At 43.0% G+C, this 20,442-nt stretch overlaps 1 protein-coding gene across 1 annotated transcript in view; it reads left to right on the top strand.

The window, feature by feature from the left end:
- Nucleotides 1-20,385, top strand: part of col28a1a (collagen, type XXVIII, alpha 1a) — a 28,265-nt gene extending 7,880 nt beyond the window's left edge. The window contains exons 10-38 of the mRNA XM_052472237.1: nucleotides 58-84; nucleotides 353-397; nucleotides 682-726; nucleotides 2,125-2,178; nucleotides 2,290-2,358; nucleotides 2,481-2,549; nucleotides 5,109-5,177; nucleotides 5,355-5,423; nucleotides 5,690-5,758; nucleotides 5,893-5,961; nucleotides 6,085-6,153; nucleotides 6,276-6,347; nucleotides 6,570-6,638; nucleotides 7,298-7,369; nucleotides 10,745-10,813; nucleotides 11,170-11,238; nucleotides 11,360-11,428; nucleotides 11,677-11,745; nucleotides 11,932-12,000; nucleotides 12,534-12,602; nucleotides 13,659-13,727; nucleotides 13,917-13,997; nucleotides 14,091-14,126; nucleotides 14,227-14,263; nucleotides 14,552-14,778; nucleotides 15,023-15,350; nucleotides 16,830-16,972; nucleotides 17,602-17,878; nucleotides 19,306-20,385. Of these exons, the coding sequence (XP_052328197.1) occupies nucleotides 58-84; nucleotides 353-397; nucleotides 682-726; nucleotides 2,125-2,178; nucleotides 2,290-2,358; nucleotides 2,481-2,549; nucleotides 5,109-5,177; nucleotides 5,355-5,423; nucleotides 5,690-5,758; nucleotides 5,893-5,961; nucleotides 6,085-6,153; nucleotides 6,276-6,347; nucleotides 6,570-6,638; nucleotides 7,298-7,369; nucleotides 10,745-10,813; nucleotides 11,170-11,238; nucleotides 11,360-11,428; nucleotides 11,677-11,745; nucleotides 11,932-12,000; nucleotides 12,534-12,602; nucleotides 13,659-13,727; nucleotides 13,917-13,997; nucleotides 14,091-14,126; nucleotides 14,227-14,263; nucleotides 14,552-14,778; nucleotides 15,023-15,350; nucleotides 16,830-16,972; nucleotides 17,602-17,878; nucleotides 19,306-19,478 (2,652 nt within the window). The 3' untranslated portion in view covers nucleotides 19,479-20,385. The remainder of the gene's footprint in view (nucleotides 1-57; nucleotides 85-352; nucleotides 398-681; nucleotides 727-2,124; nucleotides 2,179-2,289; nucleotides 2,359-2,480; nucleotides 2,550-5,108; nucleotides 5,178-5,354; nucleotides 5,424-5,689; nucleotides 5,759-5,892; nucleotides 5,962-6,084; nucleotides 6,154-6,275; nucleotides 6,348-6,569; nucleotides 6,639-7,297; nucleotides 7,370-10,744; nucleotides 10,814-11,169; nucleotides 11,239-11,359; nucleotides 11,429-11,676; nucleotides 11,746-11,931; nucleotides 12,001-12,533; nucleotides 12,603-13,658; nucleotides 13,728-13,916; nucleotides 13,998-14,090; nucleotides 14,127-14,226; nucleotides 14,264-14,551; nucleotides 14,779-15,022; nucleotides 15,351-16,829; nucleotides 16,973-17,601; nucleotides 17,879-19,305) is intronic.
- Nucleotides 20,386-20,442: the final 57 nt, after the last annotated feature.

Raw genomic sequence — 20,442 nt, 5'->3', positions numbered from 1 at the left:
ATTGTTGAATTATAACTGATGTATAGATTTTTATTGAGGTCTCTCCTGTTGTTTTAGGGTCGACCCGGCACGAGAGGGGAAAAGGTGAGATACCAGTACTACTTGGTGACCGTAAATTAATTGTGCAAAGATAATTGACCCATGATGGATTAGATACTGAATCATAGTGAAACAGCTGGTCAAGATCCCCATGCTACCCTGACAACAAACAGTAGACTATAGTGTTTGTTCTATACTACATGCTAGCTAGATAACATCAGTTTTAATCAGTACCCTGGTCTTCTGGCACACCACGGGTTAAAACGCTCAGCGTAGTCAGAATTCAGTCTTCTCTGATTAAAATGTTTTCCAGGGGGAAAGAGGCGAGTGTGGCGTCCGCGGGATGAAGGGAGATCAAGTAGGTTTTTTATGAATGACTCTCCGCTCTCTCCATGCCTCTGCTCTGTTCATTGTAAATGGCTATCCCCCCACTAACTGCTGCTCAGTGCATTCGGATGAATTTCTGACTGAGGATTAACTGCATTGTGAAGAGATAGCTATACGCTAGACTCAACAGCTTGCAAGCTTGTAACTGGGAGTGAGAGTTGCACATGTCCTTTTAAAGTTCTTGTGACTTTTGGCTGCAACCTCAATAGGCTGTTATGTCCCTCTTCCCCGCCTGACTGTGACCTGTTCCCACAGGGGCCAGACGGACCTCCAGGCCCTCGGGGACCCAGAGGAGAGCAGGTGACTCAATATAATATAATACAACTTTATTGTCCATATGTTACAGCGAACAAAATGGTCAATATGGTGGTGGCTTGGTCATTTTGGAGACATGCAGATCAATGTTTTTTCCCAGAGGCCTCAGACAATGTTTGTTTGGTTGTCGATACAGACTTGAGGCCCTACAAAATAGATAGCCAAGTCCCAGGGATAAGTCAAAGTCATTATGTCTGTACTGCTTGTAAAACAAAAAGAAAACTCAACTTCATATCGATTCTTTCTAACACACTTTAGCACTGTGCTGGGAAAATATTATATTTGACTTACCCTAGAAACTAGAGGAGGCTGGTGGGATGAGCTACAGGAAGACGGCTAATTGTAATGCATGGAATGGAATCGATGGAACGGAGTCAAACGTGTTTTCCATATGTGTGATGTGTTTGACTCCGTTGCAATATTCCATTGCAGCCATTACCATGATCCCGTCCTCCTATAGCACTCCCCACCAGCCTCCTCTGCTGGAAACAGTAAAACAACTAGGTTTAATTGAATAAGGCCCTGAGTATCTTTAGAATCCAGTATATGTACTTGCATGTGTTCTAAATGAATGTCTTCGATTTACATACTGAGGAGAAATCCCCATGGCTTTATACATTTGGAAGAATCCCACTCCTCACTCAACGCTCTACCCATTCATACCTGTGTGTGAATGAGTGAGTGGTCAAATTGATCGAATCCTGTGTCTACACCCCCACATCTGACCCTCCCCTGGAACCATCAGTATCTCATGGAGATGCACACTGAGTATGAAGCTCTTCTCCCAGTCTGCACTTATGGAATGTGAGTCCTGGCTTAGTCCTTATCCCGCCATAATGGAGCCTATCTAAAGCAGTCAATCCAAGCCTGCAGGTTATTATCTCCCACCAGACTATTGTCCTGCAGGATTAGTGTTTCGGCACGTTATCTACCCCCTTTAATTCCTCTTTAAACGCTTTTCACGCCCCTCCAGCGTTAGCATGACAACAGCAGTCCATCACCTGAATACGGTGGTGGTTTTTAGATTAACATTTTAGCCCTGGTCCTAGATCATGTTCCCATGGGGACTAGGGAGTACCTATGCAAATAATTGTAGAACTAAGGAGGATGAGGCAAGTGGAAACATCATTTGATTGACCACACCCTGACCCTCCAAACTATAGATGATCTGTTTGTCATACGATAACATTGACCAGAGAATGTGAAACTAAAGCTTAGGTTTAACTCACACATCGCTGCTCACACGCATTTCCAATTACAAAAGAAGTTAGGGGGGTGGGGGGGGGTTCTATCCAGGAAAAACTCAAAGCCCTGTGAATTTAGTCTACTGTAGATTATTTCAATTCAGGCATTGACCGAGGTGTTTTCTTGTCTCTGTGGCAGGGTCTTAGTGGAGGTCCCGGGGACCAGGGCCCTGAAGGACTTGTAGGACACAAAGTAAGGATGACGTTAAACTTCCAATACCTCCAGAAATGTTCTAGATAAAAATACAGCTAAAATGTATTGGGGAAATTGGGGTAAGGTGAATGATGCCCCTCTCTTTCCCAGGGTGACCGTGGACCTGGTGGAGTGACAGGACCTCCAGGGGATACTGGCATCGGCTTTCCAGGACCTAAAGTTAGTTTAGATATTCTTTATTTTTGGAGCCGTTACTTCTGTCATGCAATCTCTCTAGTGATCTCTCTAGTAATCCCAGTCTGATCTTTCAGACTCTAATCCTAATTTCTCCTGTATCCCAGGGCAATAAAGGAAACCAGGGAAGGCCTGGACCCACCGGTCCCTTGGGTATGGGTGAACCAGGACTGCCGGTAAGTTCACAATATTCGTTAGGTGTTATGGCTAGATACAGTTGAAGTCGGAAGTTTGCATACACCTTAGCCAAATACATTTAAACTCAGTTTTTCACAATTCCTAACATTTAATCCAAGTAAAAACTCCCTGTCTTAGGTCAGTTAGGATCACCACTTTATATTAAGAATGTGAAATATCAGAATAATTGTAGAGAGAATTAAGTATTTTAGTTTTTATTTCTTTCATCACATTTCCAGTGGGTCAGAAGTTTATATACACTCAATTAGTATTTGGTAGCATTGCCTTTAATTGAGTCCACGTGAGTCCAATGATCGCTGATGTGTGCGACGGGTGGAAGGCAGGTGTGCGTACTGATGGTGGCTTGAGTGCATAATGCTGGGGATCCTGGTGCCCTCGAGCGCCAGGGGGAGGAAAAAGCGGGAGCAGGCGTAACAAGATAACTTTCTTACGTCAACGCTTGCTTGACATAGCCCTCTACAACTAAGCTTTCTTAGGGTCCAACAAGCTCTCTCTCCCCTTAACCTTGTTCTGAACACCTCCAAAACAAAGGTCATGTGGTTTGGTAAGAAGAATGCCTCTCCTCCCATAGGTGTTAATACAACCTCTGAGGGTTTAGAGCTTGAGATAGTCACTTCATGGCTAGATGGTGCACTGTCCTTCTCTCAGCACATATTAAAGCTGCAGGCTAAAGTTATATCTAGACTTGGTTTCCTCTATCGTAATCGCTCCTCTTTCACCCCAGCTGCCAAACTAACCCTGATTCAGATGACCATCCTACCCATGCTAGATTACGGAGACATAATTTAAATATCGGCAGGTAAGGTGGCTCTCGAGCGGCTAGATGTTCTTTACCATTCGGCCATCAGATTTGCCACCAATGCTCCTTATAGGACACATCGCTGTATTCTATGCTCCTCTGTAAACGGGTCATCTCTGTATACCTGTCGCAAGACCCACTTTTTGATGCTTAATTATAAAACCCTCTAAGGTCTCACTCCCCCCTATCTGAGATATCTATTGCAGCCCTCATTCTCCACATACAACACCCGTTCTGCTATTCACATTCTGTTAAAGGTCCCCAAAGCACACACAGCCCTGGGTCACTCCTCTTTTCAGTTCACTGCTGCTAGCGACTGGAACGAGCTGCAACAAACACTCAAACGGGACAGTTTTATCTCAATCTCTTCATTCAAAGACTCAATCATGGACACTCTAACTGACAGTTGTGGCTGCTTTGTGTGATGTATTGTTGTCTCCACCTTCTTGCCCTTATACTGTTGTCTGTGCCCAATAATGTTTGTACCATGTTTTGTGTTGCTACCATGTTGTTGTTATGTTGTGTTGCTACCATGCTGTGTTGTCATGTGTTGCTGCCTTGCTATCTTGTTGTCGAGGTCTCTCTTTATGTAGTGTTGTGTTGTCTCTTGTCGTGATGTGTGTTTTGTCCTTTTGGAGGCCTTTTGGCTTTTGGTAGGCTGTCATTGTAAATAAGAAATTGTTCTGACTTGCCTAGTTAAATAAAGGTTAAATAAAAATAAAATTGTAGAATTACCCTGCAGTGTGTCAGGATATCCACTAGGTTGAGACATATTGTAGAATTACCCTGCAGTGTGTCAGGATATCCACTAGGTTGAGACATATTGTAGAATTACCCTGCAGTGTGTCAGGATATCCACTAGGTTGAGACATATTGTAGAATTACCCTGCAGTGTGTCAGGATATCCACTAGGTTGAGACATATTGTAGAATTACCCTGCAGTGTGTCAGGATATCCACTAGGTTGAGACATATTGTAGAATTACCCTGCAGTGTGTCAGGATATCCACTAGGTTGAGACATATTGTAGAATTACCCTGCAGTGTGTCAGGATATCCACTAGGTTGAGACATATTGTAGAATTACCCTGCAGTGTGTCAGGATATCCACTAAGTTGAGACATATTGTAGAATTACCCTGCAGTGTGTCAGGATATCCACTAGGTTGAGACATATTGTAGAATTACCCTGCAGTGTGTCAGGATATCCACTAGGTTGAGACATATTGTAGAATTACCCTGCAGTGTGTCAGGATATCCACTAGGTTGAGACATATTGTAGAATTACCCTGCAGTGTGTCAGGATATCCACTAGGTTGAGACATATTGTAGAATTACCCTGCAGTGTGTCAGGATATCCACTAGGTTGAGACATATTGTAGAATTACCCTGCAGTGTGTCAGGATATCCACTAGGTTGAGACATATTGTAGAATTACCCTGCAGTGTGTCAGGATATCCACTAGGTTGAGACATATTGTAGAATTACCCTGCAGTGTGTCAGGATATCCACTAGGTTGAGACATATTGTAGAATTACCCTGCAGTGTGTCAGGATATCCACTAGGTTGAGACATATTGTAGAATTACCCTGCAGTGTGTCAGGATATCCACTAGGTTGAGACATATTGTAGAATTACCCTGCAGTGTGTCAGGATATCCACTAGGTTGAGACATATTGTTAATAATTGAGCTTTGCTCTTTGCTGACGGTCATTTTTATCCTCTTTATTATGTCTACTAGGGTCCATTTGGTCCTCCAGGGGTGCAGGGAACACAAGGGTTCCCAGGAGAGGGTCTACCAGGGCCTAAGGTGAGACACCGTCACTAGCTGTTCATACCACTGAATAGTCTAGCTTGGATATGTTCTGTATGTGTAGGCTATAGTGAGCTGTGCGTGAGATATGACATGTAGGAATCACATACCTTTCTTATTTATACAGTAAAGTGTGTATCTAGCTAATGGCTCAGGGTGTATTTTGTGTTTCAGGGTGACAGGGGTTACGAGGGTCCTAAGGGCACCCGCGGCACCCCGGGTTCAGGGTTGAAAGGTGACAAGGTATGTTGGCCCTAACCCTGACCCTAAACCGTCAAAATTGTCTCTCTGATGCCAAGAGGGGGGCCTTTTAAATGTTAATTCCCAGGGGCCGAGACTTGGCAAGTCCGGCCATGCACTGCAGAAGCACTGTGTTCTGATATTATGACAGTGTCCCTGATGAAGTTGCTATCATAAAAGGGGCTCAGAAGCAAAAAAACAACGTTTGGGAACCCCTGCACTAAGGGACTACCGCTTATCCCCTGATCCCTTTAACCTCTGACCTCCAGGGAAACACAGGAGCTCCAGGTTTGCCAGGATTGGTGGGTTTTCCAGGTGCAGGGATCCAAGGAGAAAAGGCAGGCCTATTAAATTATTACATTGTTTCCACTGTTTTCCACTATTTCAATTTGTATCCAACCGACTTTCTAGTTTGTTTTATCACTCAATTATAACTAAACTGACTAATCTCTGTCCCTCTCTCTCCTTGCAGGGAGACAGTGGTCCATCTGGATCTTCCGGCCCTCGGGGGCCACCAGGGCTGGGAATAGTCGGCCCAAAGGTGGGTGGAACTAAATATGGTGGTGGGTGACCCTTACTCAAATCCAGACCATGAGGTCCGTACTACTGCTTGTTTTCATTCTTCACCTCTAATCAGGGACTGATCCAGTTGTCTTCTCCACAGGGTGACCAGGGCTTCCCAGGAGAGCATGGACCACAGGGAGAGAGAGGAGTCGGGGAGCCAGGGTCAAAGGTGAGTTAATGGCAAAGGTCCCCAATGAAACATACAACACCGGATATTATGTACATTCACTGTATGTACAGCTGAGATGAGCAGGTGTTGAATGTGAGTGTCTGGTCTTTGGTCTTCTCCAGGGTGAACCAGGACCTGACGGATCTTCTGGGATACCTGGTATACCCGGGGAAGATGGAGCGGTCGGACCTAAGGTAAGCAAGGGGTCAAAGGAGGTCAAAGTTCATTGGGCCCCATTGTATATTTACTAGAGTTTAAAGTAAGGAATGATTTGCTCTAAAGTTTAAGTCATCTTTATTCGTCCAACTGCTTTAAAATGCACACGCAAACGCACAGAGCACAGACATTTGAAATAGTTAATTTGCTAACTTGTTCATTGTCTGCATTTTCATATTCTCCTTGGTGTCTTGAAACAGGGTGAGATTGGTTTACCAGGACTGCGAGGGACAGAGGGTGAGCCTGGGAAAGGAATTCCTGGAGAAAAGGTAGAGTTCTTTTTTTGAAGGTTTTGGATATAAAATGTTTACCCAGACAACCACCCACAGTCCTATAGAAACCTTTGGCGTTAAACACAGGATTACCTGCATCCAGTATAGGAGTCCGACCGATTATTAAACTCCACCTTAAGCAATACAGGAGAGGACTTCCTGAATGGTCAACCTTCAAAGTACAGGACAGACAAATATTGCGCTGGGCCTTACACAATTGAGTTGAGTAAGTTTACCGGTCAAAGGGTGTGACAACAGAGAAATCTTCATCATTACCGCCATATTAAACATGCCGTATAGATCAGGCTGGATGAATAAACATTTACTGAAACATTTCACAAAGTCTTTATCCAATACAACTAGACTCCCTGACCGGTGCTTCACCTTTGAAAAGCAATTCCAAGCAAGATTATACATCAAAATATAATAAGATATGAATGGCACCTGCATTGGAAACGGAAGTGCAAACACAGTATTGCTGCATTCCAGAGAATCCTGACAGTGGCCACACCCCAAATAGCACCCTATTCCCTATATAGTGCACTACTTTAGACCATAGCTCTATGGTATGCACATCATAGGTTGGTACATATTTTCTCTGTCTTTGTATCTACATATCATTTTTTGAATGATTTCACTTGTGTGTTTATCTACAGGGTGATCGAGGTGACCGGGGGGTGAGGGGACTACCAGGAACAACAGGGCCCGTGGGACCTGCAGGAGCCAAGGTATGTTAAAGCCACACTTCTTAGTTTGTGCATAGCCTTAAAAAGTTATCCCCTGCACTCTCATCGAACAAGGTGTAATTTCGAAATTTGGTTGCCCATCAGCAATCAGTCAATTAGACCATGTCAGCTAACATGTTTTAGATTGGTAAGTTAGTCTAGTGGCCAGATATCTAAACTTGTAGTATACATGGTCAAATTACACTCATTGATCATCAGTTATCATATTAAAAAATGCAAACATGTGTCTCCACCCTATGACAAAAATGTGTAGAATTACAGGAAATTAGCTGTAAAACTGCCCATTTTCTTTCCTCCCCATGGCAAAATGTGTCGAATTGACGCAAACTTGCTTTAAAATGGCAACATTGTCTCTACATCCCATGGCAAAATGTGTTTTTTTGTGGACACCACCCCCATCATCCCTGCTGTAGTTAGTTAGATGTTAGGGAAGGTCAGGGTTCAAGTTACATGAATGGAATGCTGCTTGGAATTCTTCAACTTCATGTTCAGTCTGGGTAGTATTCTGACTTGAGATCTTCACGCATTTTTAAGTAAGTCTCCCATTGACATCAAGGATGTCTGAGTTGTACCTATCTCAACACTCAATCAGGCCCTCTATGCAAACACTGGCCCAAATTCCCAATATGTGCTCTGTTTCCTCAATGATTCCCATAAGCATTGACAAGAAGCGAGCAACCATTGTGCTCCATCACTACATTTTACAGCCTGGTCTCATAGACTAGACGGAACTTAGTAAAGTAAATCTGGGGACACTCAAATTAGTATGATATGTTATGTTTGGTATGGTCACAGAAGACAGAAGGTTACTTAAAGCAAAAACAAAAGGAGGATGGTTGGTCGTAGTGGATCAGTCAGTGCATAACGAGAACATCTTGCAACCCAAAGGTTGCGTGTTCGAATCTCATTTAGCATTTTAGCTAATTAGCAACTTTTCAACTACTTAGTACTTTTTAGCTACTTTGCAGCTACTTACGTAACCCTTCCCCTAACCCTAGCCTTAACCCTTTTAACTATCCCTAACCTTAACCCTTTAGCCTAACTCCTAACCCTAACTCCTCGCCTAGCTAATGTTATCGTTAGCCACCTAGCCACCCAGCTAACGTTAACCACAAAAAATTTGAATTTGTAACATATCATAGGAATTGTAAGTCGGAACATATTATACTAAATGGATGATGGACATCCCCAAATTAATACATACCATACGAAACGTAACATATCGTACTATACCGAACAAAAATGTAAATAAAGTGTTGGTCCCAGATTTGATGAGCTGAAATTAAAGTTTTCAGAAATGTTCCATTTGCACAAAAAGCTTATTTCTCTCAAATTTTGTGCACAAAGTTGTTTACATTGTGCACAATGTTAGTCTTTGCTTGGTAAAGCCCCGCCTTATCTCAGCTCACTGGTCACCATAGCAACACACACCCGTAGCACGCACTCCAGCAGGTACATTGCACTGGTCATCCCCAAAGCCAACACTTCCTTTGGCCGCCTTTCCTTCCAGTTCTCTGCTGCCAATGACTGGAACGAATTGCAAAAATCTCTGAAGCTGGAGTCTTATATCTCCCTCTCTAACTTTAAGCATCAGCTGTCTGAGCAGCTTACCGATCACTGTACCTGTACAATCTGTAAATAGCACATCCGACTACCTCATCCCCATAATTTGACTTACCCTCTTGCTCTTTTGTATCTCTACTTGCACATCATCATCTGCACATCTTTCACTCCAGTATTAATGCTAAATTGTAATTATTTTCGCCTCTTGGGCATATTTATTTACTACCTCCCTACTCTTCTACATTTGCACACACTGTACATAAATAGAAAAATCTTTATTTTGTGTTATTGACTGTACGTTTGTTTATGTGTAACTCTGTGTTGTTGTTTTTGTCGCACTGCTTTGCTTTATCTTGGCCAGGTCACAACTTGTTCTCAACTGGCCAACCTGGTTAAATGAAGGTGAAATAAAGAAATTACATCGCTGTAGTGATCAGTTCTCCTTTGCCAAGATAATCCATCCACCTGACAGGTGTGGCATATCAAGAAGCTGATTAAAAGCCATGATCATTACACAGTTGCACCTTGTGCTGGGGACAATAAAATTACACTAAAATGTACAGTTTTTTCACACAACTCAATGCCACAGATGTCTCAAGTTTTTAGTGAGCGTGCAATTAGCATGCTGACTGCAGGAATGTCCACCAGTGCTATTGCCAGAGAATTGAATGTTCATTTCTCTACTATAAGCCACTTCCAATGTCATTTTTTTAGCTAAGTCCAACCGGCCTCACAAACGCAGAACACATTTGCAACCACGCCAGCCCAGGACCTCCACATCTGACTTCTTCACATGTGGGATTGTCTGAGACCAGCCACCCAGACAGCTGATGAAACTGAGGAGTATTTATGTCTGTGATAAAGCCCTTTTGTGGGGAAAAACTGATTCTGATTGTCTGGGCCTCGCTCCACATTGGGTGCACCCATGCCCAGTCATGTGAAATCCATAGATTAGGGCATAATTTATTTATTTAAATTGACTGATTTCTTTATATGAACTCTAAGTCAGTAAAATCGTTGAAATTGTTGCATGTTGCGTTTATATTTTTGTTCAGTATATCTGGGGTGTCTAGGATTTACGTACAAAATAATATGAAATACTCTCAGACCAGGTTGCATTTCAGTGTCATCAATTCGCATCAAGTCACTTCCTTACAATGCAGTTTGTTTTACTATCAGTGTTTGCCTTCATGGCATAATTCTCAGATTTCAAAGCACAGCAGGCGACAGGTTTCCTAGTGTTTAGAGCATTGGCCTAGTAACCGAAAGGTTGCAAGATCGAATCCCCGAGCTGACATGGTAAAAATCTGTTGTTCTGCCCCTGAACAAGGCAGTTAACCCACTGTTCCTAGAACGTCATTGAAAATATGAATTTGTTCTTAACTAACTTGCCTAGTTAAATAAAGATTTTTTTTTAAAGAAGTATTGCTTATGTTACATTACAAACTATTTGAGTTACTACTTTATTGGGGCTGTTGTATGAAATGGTTTGATTAAGGATAAAGAAGACAGATGAACAATATGCTTTATAACGACACCAGTAAGCTCTCCCACCCATAACTGTATTTTACATCTCTTTTAGGCTTGTTTCCCATATGAGAGGTATTTTTTAACAAAACATTTATAATTACAATATCAGTAAACTCCCATTAGGCTCCTTTACAGTAGATTTGGCTCATAATATGAGATGTGGATTTTGACTGCTGGTTCAACTGTAGTTACCTGGCTATTGTTTGTTTGTCATCCGTGAGGTTCACGGTGTCATGTATCTCACGTCTCTGTTCTTCTGGTCAGGGAGAGCCTGGCAGTTTTGGAATGATGGGTCTACCAGGTCCTCCTGGCAGGGGCCTACCTGGGTCAAAGGTAAGTGGTAAACACACACACACACACACACACACACACACACACACACACACACACACACACACACACACACACACACACACACACACACACACACACACACACACACACACACACACACACACACACACACACACACACACACAGCATAGTGTCTTAAAAATATCAGCTCTTGACCTGTGTTGGAAACCATGGTCCCCTGCGCAACATTAGCCCGGTAAACTAAAGCTTAGCCATTAACTCTAGGAACTCATTCAAGTCTTCAGGTCTCAGATAAAGTGACTACTGAGTAACACACCCATGCATGTAATGCTCTGTCATACACAGCACTAAAACCGTATGGTCCACATTGACAGGGTGACCTTGGACCAGTGGGGCAGTCTGGGCCTGTAGGAGACCCTGGAGTGGGCATCGCTGGGTCAACGGTAACCTCAACGGACAGTTAGAACATGGCCTAGCTTTATTACATTATTGCCAAGGTTTTGGCAGCAAGCTAGTACTACAATGAGACATATTTTTCTGTGTGTGTGTTTCTCTCCCATTCAGGGGGAGAGGGGGAACCCTGGACCTGTTGGACCACCAGGGTTGAAGGGAGACGGCTACACAGGACCTCAGGTGGGACTATTGATGTTGCTAGTTATTTAAAAACTCTAGTCTAGTTCGCCAGCCCTGTATCTCTGTATTTGAAGTTACTTGCAGATGTGTGGGAAATATATATAATATAATATAATATAAAAACTGCACACTCCGTTTGCCAGTATCACTTGTTTATTAAGTTACATAGCATCCTCATCGCCTTCATAACAAAAAATGAAAATTAAATCCCAACACATGAACCCAGTCTTGTTCTTGTTGGTAAACAGGGCCTCCCAGGGTTGCCAGGGCAACCAGGAGAGTTGGGACCTGAAGGGAAAGGATTACCTGGCCCTAAGGTAAACGCTGAACCTACCTTAAACACACAATGTTAACTCTAATCCTTCACACAATGAATCACAGTTTTACAGGCACGGTTTTACACTCTCTCTCTCTCTCTCTCTCTCTCTCTATCTCTCATGAGTGTATATACTGCACTGTATGTGTACAATGAAACATTAATTCATATTATGTTTGTGTTTCAGGGTGGCAGAGGTTCATCAGGACTTCCAGGGCCAACAGGACCTCCTGGCATTGGTCTGCTGGGACTTAAGGTCAGTGATGACTGGAAACACAGGATTAGTCCAGAAACAGCCTGCATCCCGTTACTCCTACCCCCTACTGCGTAGCCCCTACCCCCTGCCCCTACCCTTTACCCCCTAACCCCTACCCCCTAGCCTAGCCCCTACCCTTTACCCCCTACCCCCTAGCCTAGCCCCAGCCCCCTGCCCCCCCTACCCTCTAACCCCTACCCCCTACCGCGTAGCCCCTACCCCCTGCCCCTACCCTTTACCCCCTAACCCCTACCCCTACCGCGTAGCCCCTACCCCCCTGCCCCTACCCATTACCCCCTAACCCCTACCCCCTACCGCGTAGCCCCTACCCCCCTGCCCCTACCCTTTACCCCCTAACCCCTACCCCCTAGCCTAGCCCCTACCCCTGGCATAGATCCTTCATCTGCTGTAGATCTTCTTGTAGACACATTTTGTCAACATCTCTTGTTTCTTTTCAATGCCAGTGTACTTTTAATGAAGGTTTATTTTTGAAAATTGTAATGTGGAACTGAACTAATGTTTGTCTTTTTCAGGGTTCTGTGGGTCAGCCAGGTCCACCTGGTCTGTCAGGAATCACAGGAGAGGGCATCCAGGGGCCCAAGGTAGGGCCTCATTATCACGCTGGACTGGCCTGAGATAGTGATCATAATGATGATAATGGTGTGATATTTATATCATGACACAAGGTGAGACCCAGATGCAGATGGTTGGAGTCTTACAATGTTTATTCATCCTAAAGGAGTAGGCAAGAGAATGGTCGTGGACAGGCAAGAGTCAAAACTGGGAGGACTAGAAAAAGGAGAATAGCAAAAAGCAGGAGAACGGGAAAACCGCTGGTTCACTTGGAAAACATACAAGATGAACTGGCACAGAGAGACAGGAAGCACAGGGATAAATACACTGGGAAAACAAGCGACACCGAGAGGGGGTGGAGACAATCACAGGGACAGGTGAAACAGATCAGGGCGTGACGATTTATTGGATACTTATGTAGTGACAATCTATCAACTGCAATTCTAATTAAATGCCAATGTAATTATAGTGCAGTATGTCATTCATGGCCCCAGAAACAAAAGACTGTACTATGTTCAAGTGGGGAACCACAGGTAATAGGGCATTGGGCCACCACGTGCCAACAGAACAGCTTCAATGCACCTTGGCATAGATTCTATACTGGTCTGGAACTCTATTGGAGGGATGCAACACCATTCTTCCCCAAGAAATTCCATTTTGTTGATGGTGGTGAAAAAACACTCTCTGAGGCGCAGCTTCAGAATCTCCGAAACCATTCAATTGGGTTGAGATCTGGTGACTGACACACACCCTTTAAACCCCCTATGCTTCTTCTAGCCATGGTAGCCAAGACAATGAGCAACTGTGTATTTATACATGACCCTAAGCATGATTGGATGTTGTAATTGCTTAATTAACTCAGGAACCACACCTGTGTGGAAGCACTTGCTTTCAATATACTTTTACTCAAGTGCTTGTTTTATTTTGGCAGCTACCTGTATGTTCAGAGGGAAATTGGTTTTGGTACTATCAATCTGACATGGTACAATATTCTGTGTGCTGCTGTATACAGTATTGTGAGCTGTTTTAACATTAGCAATGATTAATCATACTAATCATTAGTCTTGTCTTTTTTCGACATTCAGGGAGAGCCTGGGTTCGAGGGGCCAAAGGGCCCCCGGGGGCCTCCAGGGGACGGCTTTCCAGGAGAAAAGGTACAAACTTAACCAATGCTTTTGATCCCTGCAGGAATTTTAACCAGCAACTTGAGCCACACAGGACTGTAACTGCCAAACACACACAGACTGGTTCAATGCCAACATGGACACACAACCATTTGCTGTTCAATATAAATGTTCTTGTTGATGTTCTTAACGATACTGTTGTCATATTACTGTACACAGGGAGACAGGGGGATTCTTGGAGACCGTGGGAAGAAAGGAGACAAGGGAGAATTTGGAGAGTCAGGATCTATAGGACCCATGGTATGATCGTCTTCTGGTCCCATCATGGTCATAAAATAACGTATGTCTTGGTTAATTTATATGTTGATCGCTAACCTGTGTTCACACTTGCAGGGGAAATCCGGTGAGAAGGGGGATCCTGGCTTGACAGTGAGTAGAGCACAAAATCCATACGGTTTCATAATGGCACCTTTGTTATGTCTCTCAACCATATTTTAATATCTTAAATATTTTCCTCTTCCACCCACAGAGAGAGGAAGTCATCAAAATTATCAGGGAAAGTTGTGGTGAGTTAAAACAGCTCATTGATTATTCATACCTACAGAACATAAACACCATTGTTAAAGTGTTAGCCAACATTTGCACAGAGCTCCCTGGAAAACAGTGGCAATTGTTACTATTGCTGGACAATCCTTTGCTAAATAGATAAACATGAATAAATCAAATGTGCTTCTGTTTGCTCTTTGGGTTCTAGGCCAGCCTACTGTAAAACACTATGTGACAACTGCGGATGTAAAATTGACTTTTTAAATACATTTGATTGATACAGACTGTCTCTATGTTTATGTTCTCAGGCTGTGGTGTGAAGTGCAGAGAGAGTCCTCTGGAGCTGGTGTTTGTGATTGACAGCTCAGAGAGCGTTGGACCGGAGAACTTTGAGGTGGTCAAGGACTTTGTGAACACCCTGATTGACCGTGTATCTGTGAACCGCGAGGCCAGCCGGATCGGTGTGGTCCTCTACAGTCATGTGGACATAGTGGTGGTCAGTCTGACGCAGCAGTCCAGCCAGAACGACGTCAAGGTCAGTAGTATCGAAGCAGATGAGTACCTGTCACAGACTGGGTTCGAATCCCGGGTCTCCTGCATGTCACAACTGTATTAGCCCTCTGAGCTAAAGCCTAGACATTCTTGAAGCAGATCTGTGTTTATTCTGCTGTATCCTTTTTCTGTCTGATGTTAATTACACTCACTCTTTCATCCCCTGGTATGTCTATCATCTATTTATATCTATCTATCTATCTGTCTGTCTGTGTAATTTCTGTCAGGCTGCGGTGAGGAAAATGCCGTACCTGGGCGAGGGCACCTTTACGGGTAGTGCCATTGGGAGAGCCAACCAGCTGTTCCAGGCCTCGCGGCCCGGTGTGCGTAAAGTTGCCGTGGTACTAACCGATGGGCAGGCAGACCGACGTGACGCAGTGCAGCCCGAGGAAGCTGCCAGGGAGGCCCACACCGCCGGCATTGAGATGTTTGTCATCGGCGTGGTGAATAAGAAAGACCCGCTGTACGCAGAGTTCCAATCTGAGATGATCGCTATCGCCTCCGACCCAGACGAGGAACACATGTACCTGATCGATGACTTCATGCTGCTGCCCAGTATGTGGTTCTAGATGAAGTTGTAGACTCTCGATGAAGTTGTAGACTCTAGATGCAATTGTAGTATCTAGATGCAATTGTAGACTCAAGATGCAATTGTAGACTCGAGATGCAATTGTAGACTCGAGATGCAGTGGTAGACTCTAGATGAAGTGCTAGACTCTAGATGAAGTGCTAGACTCTAGATGAAGTGCTAGAATCTAGATGAAGTGCTAGACTCTAGATGAAGTGCTAGACTCTAGATGAAGTGCTAGACTCTAGATGAAGTGCTAGACTCTAGATGAAGTGCTAGACTCTGCCTAGTATATGGTTCTAGTTTGGTTTTATTTACATCCACAGTCATAGCACTCAATACAAAATTAAATCCATGTGAACGGCATCGGCCTATCTAAATACATATGCTTAAATTGATCAAAGAACAGACAACAGATCTATTCTAACAACTCTACTGACGAGCCCCATTAAGGGGTTTGTGAAGGAGATATCTTGATTTCTGTAGATCGGCACGGAACAGTGCCAAAATTGCTTTATAACAATAACGTGATAATGCTATAACTTTTATATATAAATATAATATTTCAAATCTAAGTATTTGAGTATAAACAAAAATGCATTTCACAAAACGCTGTCACTATAGTTGCAGTATTGTAAAGTCTTTAAGTGTGATAGATCATGTTTCATCACATCCCAACTATGCTCACTGCATGGCCTGTTTAAAAAGGACATTAGGGAAAATGTCACCCTTATTCGTGATGCCATCAGATAATTTAAAGAACGGCTGCCTTTAAAAAGCAACAAATCCGTTTGAAGACGTCCTGTGTCAATGATATAAGTCAGAAACAGTTATTCTAGTGTCAAAATTGACTACAGAGTCAAAATAGGATAATTTTGGTCATAAAGTCAGTCTCGTCTAAAACGGAGCATAGACAGTGAGACAGAACTGCCTAGCAGCTCCGAATTTGTTTACATAAGACAACATGTCACACATTTAACTTGAGAAATACTGCACCAAACACCTTAATTAGATGTAAAATTGTGCAACATCCTCGGCAAAAAATTCAAAATGAATGACAGATTTCTTGAGTTACTGTATCTTAGCTTCATTCTGCAGATTTTGAGGAGGGCTTCCACATATACAGTGTTTTATAGGGGACAAATATCATTCACCAAATGCAGAATCGGTCAGAAAACACACCTCCAAGACTGAAATCTCATTTTTCTAATGAGCAACAGAAAAACACATGTGCCAATCGACGTGTTCAGTCGCTCTTTAAAGTTTAAACCAAAGGTTATATACATGACCAAGTGGTGGAGTTCCCACACACTAGCTAGAGAAACAGGCCAGTGACATTCTATTATGACTGGTGATGATTGTTCTGTGTTTTGAAACTCCCTAGATGACTATTTAATCTTTTAATAGCTTGAAATGAACTTGATTGAGGTTGATTACAGTCTTTTAAACTGTCTGTCTTGGCACAGCCCTGGAGAGTACGCTGCTCAGCCAGATCTGTGAGCACAACGGTGGAACCCTCTTCATCCACAACCCCATACCCACCCTTGAGGTTTACAGAGAAGTCCCAGACAGGGGGGGCATACCCAACTTTGAGGACGATTACAGAAGAGTAAGAGAAAACACTTTTAGGACTTACGGGATGAAGGAAAAAGGAAACCGCACACTGCTCTTGATCGTATCACGGATATTTAATAAGCTTACGTATCGTCAGAGCTTTCTCTTTCTCTGACGAAGCCCGTGAGGCCAATACGTAAGCTTATTAAATAGCAGTGATACTATCAAGAGCAGTGTGCGGTTTCCTTTTTCATCTTGTTCAACTGTTGCCATGCACCTGCAAATAATATTGCTCAGATGTGCGAGTGCCTTTTGAAATTTGTAGGACTTACGGGAGGAACATACTAACACACTTAAGACGAACAAATGGACAAAACCACATTAAAGTAGACGTTACAGACAATGGCCAAAACCTCATGAAAGTAGACATTTCACATGACCATACCAATACACTAATTACACTCAAACAAACTGTGTATTACACTCTAATAAACTACACTCTAACAAACTACACTTTAATAAACCCTCCTCTAACAACCTACACTCTAACAAACTACATAGGGCTGTAAATAGCTGCGTAAGACTCTAACATCCAGTCTGTTACCATGACTGCTGCAGTGATCACTATGTCTGGAATGCGTAGTCATTTGATATTTCTTCCTCTGTATATTTCTCCCTCTCCAGCCTGGACCACCAATATTTGAGAATGAGAGCCCTCCCTCCTCACGGGCCCCAGAATCCCCTGGCTTCAACGAGAATGAAATCGACACTGGCAAGACATCGGTCTTCGAGGTACCCCTGAACAAGCTCCCAGACGTCATGACCGCAGCATCAGGGGGCCAAGGGGGGAAGCAGCAATCCCCTGTTATCTCTATGGTGGGACCCCAGACCCCCCAGACACCCACCAACTGGCAGTACATCCCCAAGACCACCCAGCCTCTGCCAGACATCATTGTACCAGGTGAGTCTCTTTTATTTTAATGGCCATTTGAGAAATTACATTATGTAGGATACATCTCCAACTGTACAAACAATTGATTGGGAAACATTTCCTCATTATTCCTTTGAAATGTTTTGTCTATGGTATTTATTTATCCTTTATTTAACTAGGAAAGTCGGTTAAGAACAAATTCTTATTTACAATGACGACCTAAGAACAGTGGGTTAACTGCCTTGTCTGGGGCAGAACAACAGATTTTTACCTTGTCAGCTCGGGGATTCGGTCTAGCAACCTTTGGGTTACTAGTCCAACGCTCTAGCCACTAGGCTACCTGCCTAGTCCAACGCTCTAACCACTAGGCTACCTGCCTCGTCCAACACTCTAACCACTAGGCTACCTGCCTCGTCCAACACTCTAACCACTAGGCTACCTGCCTAGTCCAACACTCTAACCACTAGGCTACCTGCCTAGTCCAACACTCTAACCACTAGGCTACTTGCCTCGTCCAACACTCTAACCACTAGGCTACCTGCCTAGTCCAACACTCTAACCACTAGGCTACCTGCCTCGTCCAACACTCTAACCACTAGGCTACCTGCCTCGTCCAACACTCTAACCACTAGGCTACCTGCCTAGTCCAACACTCTAACCACTAGGCTACCTGCTGTTACCTGGTAGACTCAGATCTGTTTACTTGTTCAGGATTGTCACATCTTTAACAAACAGACATATTAACCCATTTGTCTCTCTGTTAGTCTATGTGTGTTGAAGTATAAAGTCCTATAAGTATTTATAAAACATGTGTAATGCTTTATAACTTGTTATTTGGATGAAGAAGCCTTTATAAAGTCTTACAGAAACTGAAGAGAAGAGACGAGAAGAGAATCATTAGATCATTTGTTTTGGTGCTGTCCATATGTAGTTGTTTTTGGTCGCAGCTTCAGGAATGGCTGCTGGGTGATTTAAAAAAGTCATAGTCAATCGATGAATAATATAATAATACTCTTAGCAAAAATGTGTATCTTTAATTTAGAATGAGAACTTTTCTGAAACATCACAGTACAGTTAAAATATATGGCAAATAGAAATCATAACCGGATGGTGTTCAGAGATAGATGGGAGGGTTGAGTGGAGCTGAAGGATGGGACTCAAAACAAACAAAAGATAACTATTGTAAAATATACTGTCTCCATCAAATGTATTTAGTATGTATAATCTGGAAGGAGAAGCCTAAGAGTTGTTGTCCATTAGTTTACTCCAATTAGTGGAGGGATGGTAGGGTTAGGGGAAAATAATAAAGGAAAAAATATATGTATGGTCGATTGGAAATGATGCAGACGATTACATTGATGGAATCTACAATCTATCGGCAATATTAAAGCTGATCTACCCCCTAAACATGAATAAATCAATGAAACAGTATGACAAAAACCTCTTGTCTGTTCCAGTGGTGGGGTGCAGACAGCCGTTGGACCCTGGGCCGTGTCGTCAGTATGTGGTCAGGTGGTACTACGATCCGGAAGCCAACTCCTGCGCCCAGTTCTGGTACGGAGGTTGCCAGGGTAACGGAAACCAGTTTGAGTCGGAGGCGGGGTGCAGGAGCGTTTGCGTCCGCACGTAACAGACAGTTGTGCTTTGTTTAAAGAGAGAAGGGCCGTGTGCAAATTCCCCAATGATAATGTCAGAGGGATGCACTGAGGACATGGGCTCCTATCTATCTATGGCTGCGTCCCAATTCTCCTGAGGATGGGGAGTGTGTAAGTGCATACTTCGCAGAAGGGTGGAGAATCGGGACATGGGCTTTCTATCAGTTACAGTTCGACCAAAGCTCAGGCGAACGACAGCACTGCTACACTGATGCTCCAGAGAGGACCTGTATACTGTCTCTTTGTTTCTGTGTTCTTTATGTAGACTGTGAACCAGCCCCTGTACTGTACAAATGTTCAACCTGTTTACATTGTGTCTATTTTCACACACCATTGTGTTGCTTCAAATAATTGTCCAATAAAAAGAGACCTTAATAACTTCCAAACCATAAACCCTGTAATCTGAACAGATTCTCACAGGTCAGGATTCTCATGACATAATGACATATCTACTGTATGTGTGTTGTATTTAGTCCAGTTCTATCTCAGTTTCATCTTTTGCTAACAAACTGAGTGTTATATATCGTGCTCGACCTCCAGAAATCTGTAGAAGACATGAAGTAGATACTTATATTTTCATATTAACAAACTACCATGTTAACCTTTGTTTTACTGTAAGTTGTAAAAAATGAACACTTGGCTGTAAAATATATTTTTGTTTAATATTGTACAACAAAAGCAAAGAAGGAAATGTGAAGCTCACACAACAGAATAAACGTGTTTGTTTTAATAAATATATAATAAAATAAAACATGGAGTGCTTAAATCATAAGCACTTTCAGCTACAATAAGTATCATATGTACTATTGAATGACATAAACAGGGGAAATGACTGACACTTGTGGTCAGTATTACAAACCTACAGTTAAAAGCAGTCTGGAAGATTCCCTACTTCTCAAATCAGATTTGATTAATGATATACAATAAATAGCAAATGCT

The sequence above is a fragment of the Oncorhynchus keta genome, chromosome 20 (genome assembly GCF_023373465.1).
Source record: "Oncorhynchus keta strain PuntledgeMale-10-30-2019 chromosome 20, Oket_V2, whole genome shotgun sequence".
Classification (NCBI taxonomy): domain Eukaryota; kingdom Metazoa; phylum Chordata; class Actinopteri; order Salmoniformes; family Salmonidae; genus Oncorhynchus; species Oncorhynchus keta.
The sequence above is the reverse complement of the archived record's forward strand: the minus strand, read 5'-3'. Positions and strand labels throughout refer to the sequence as shown.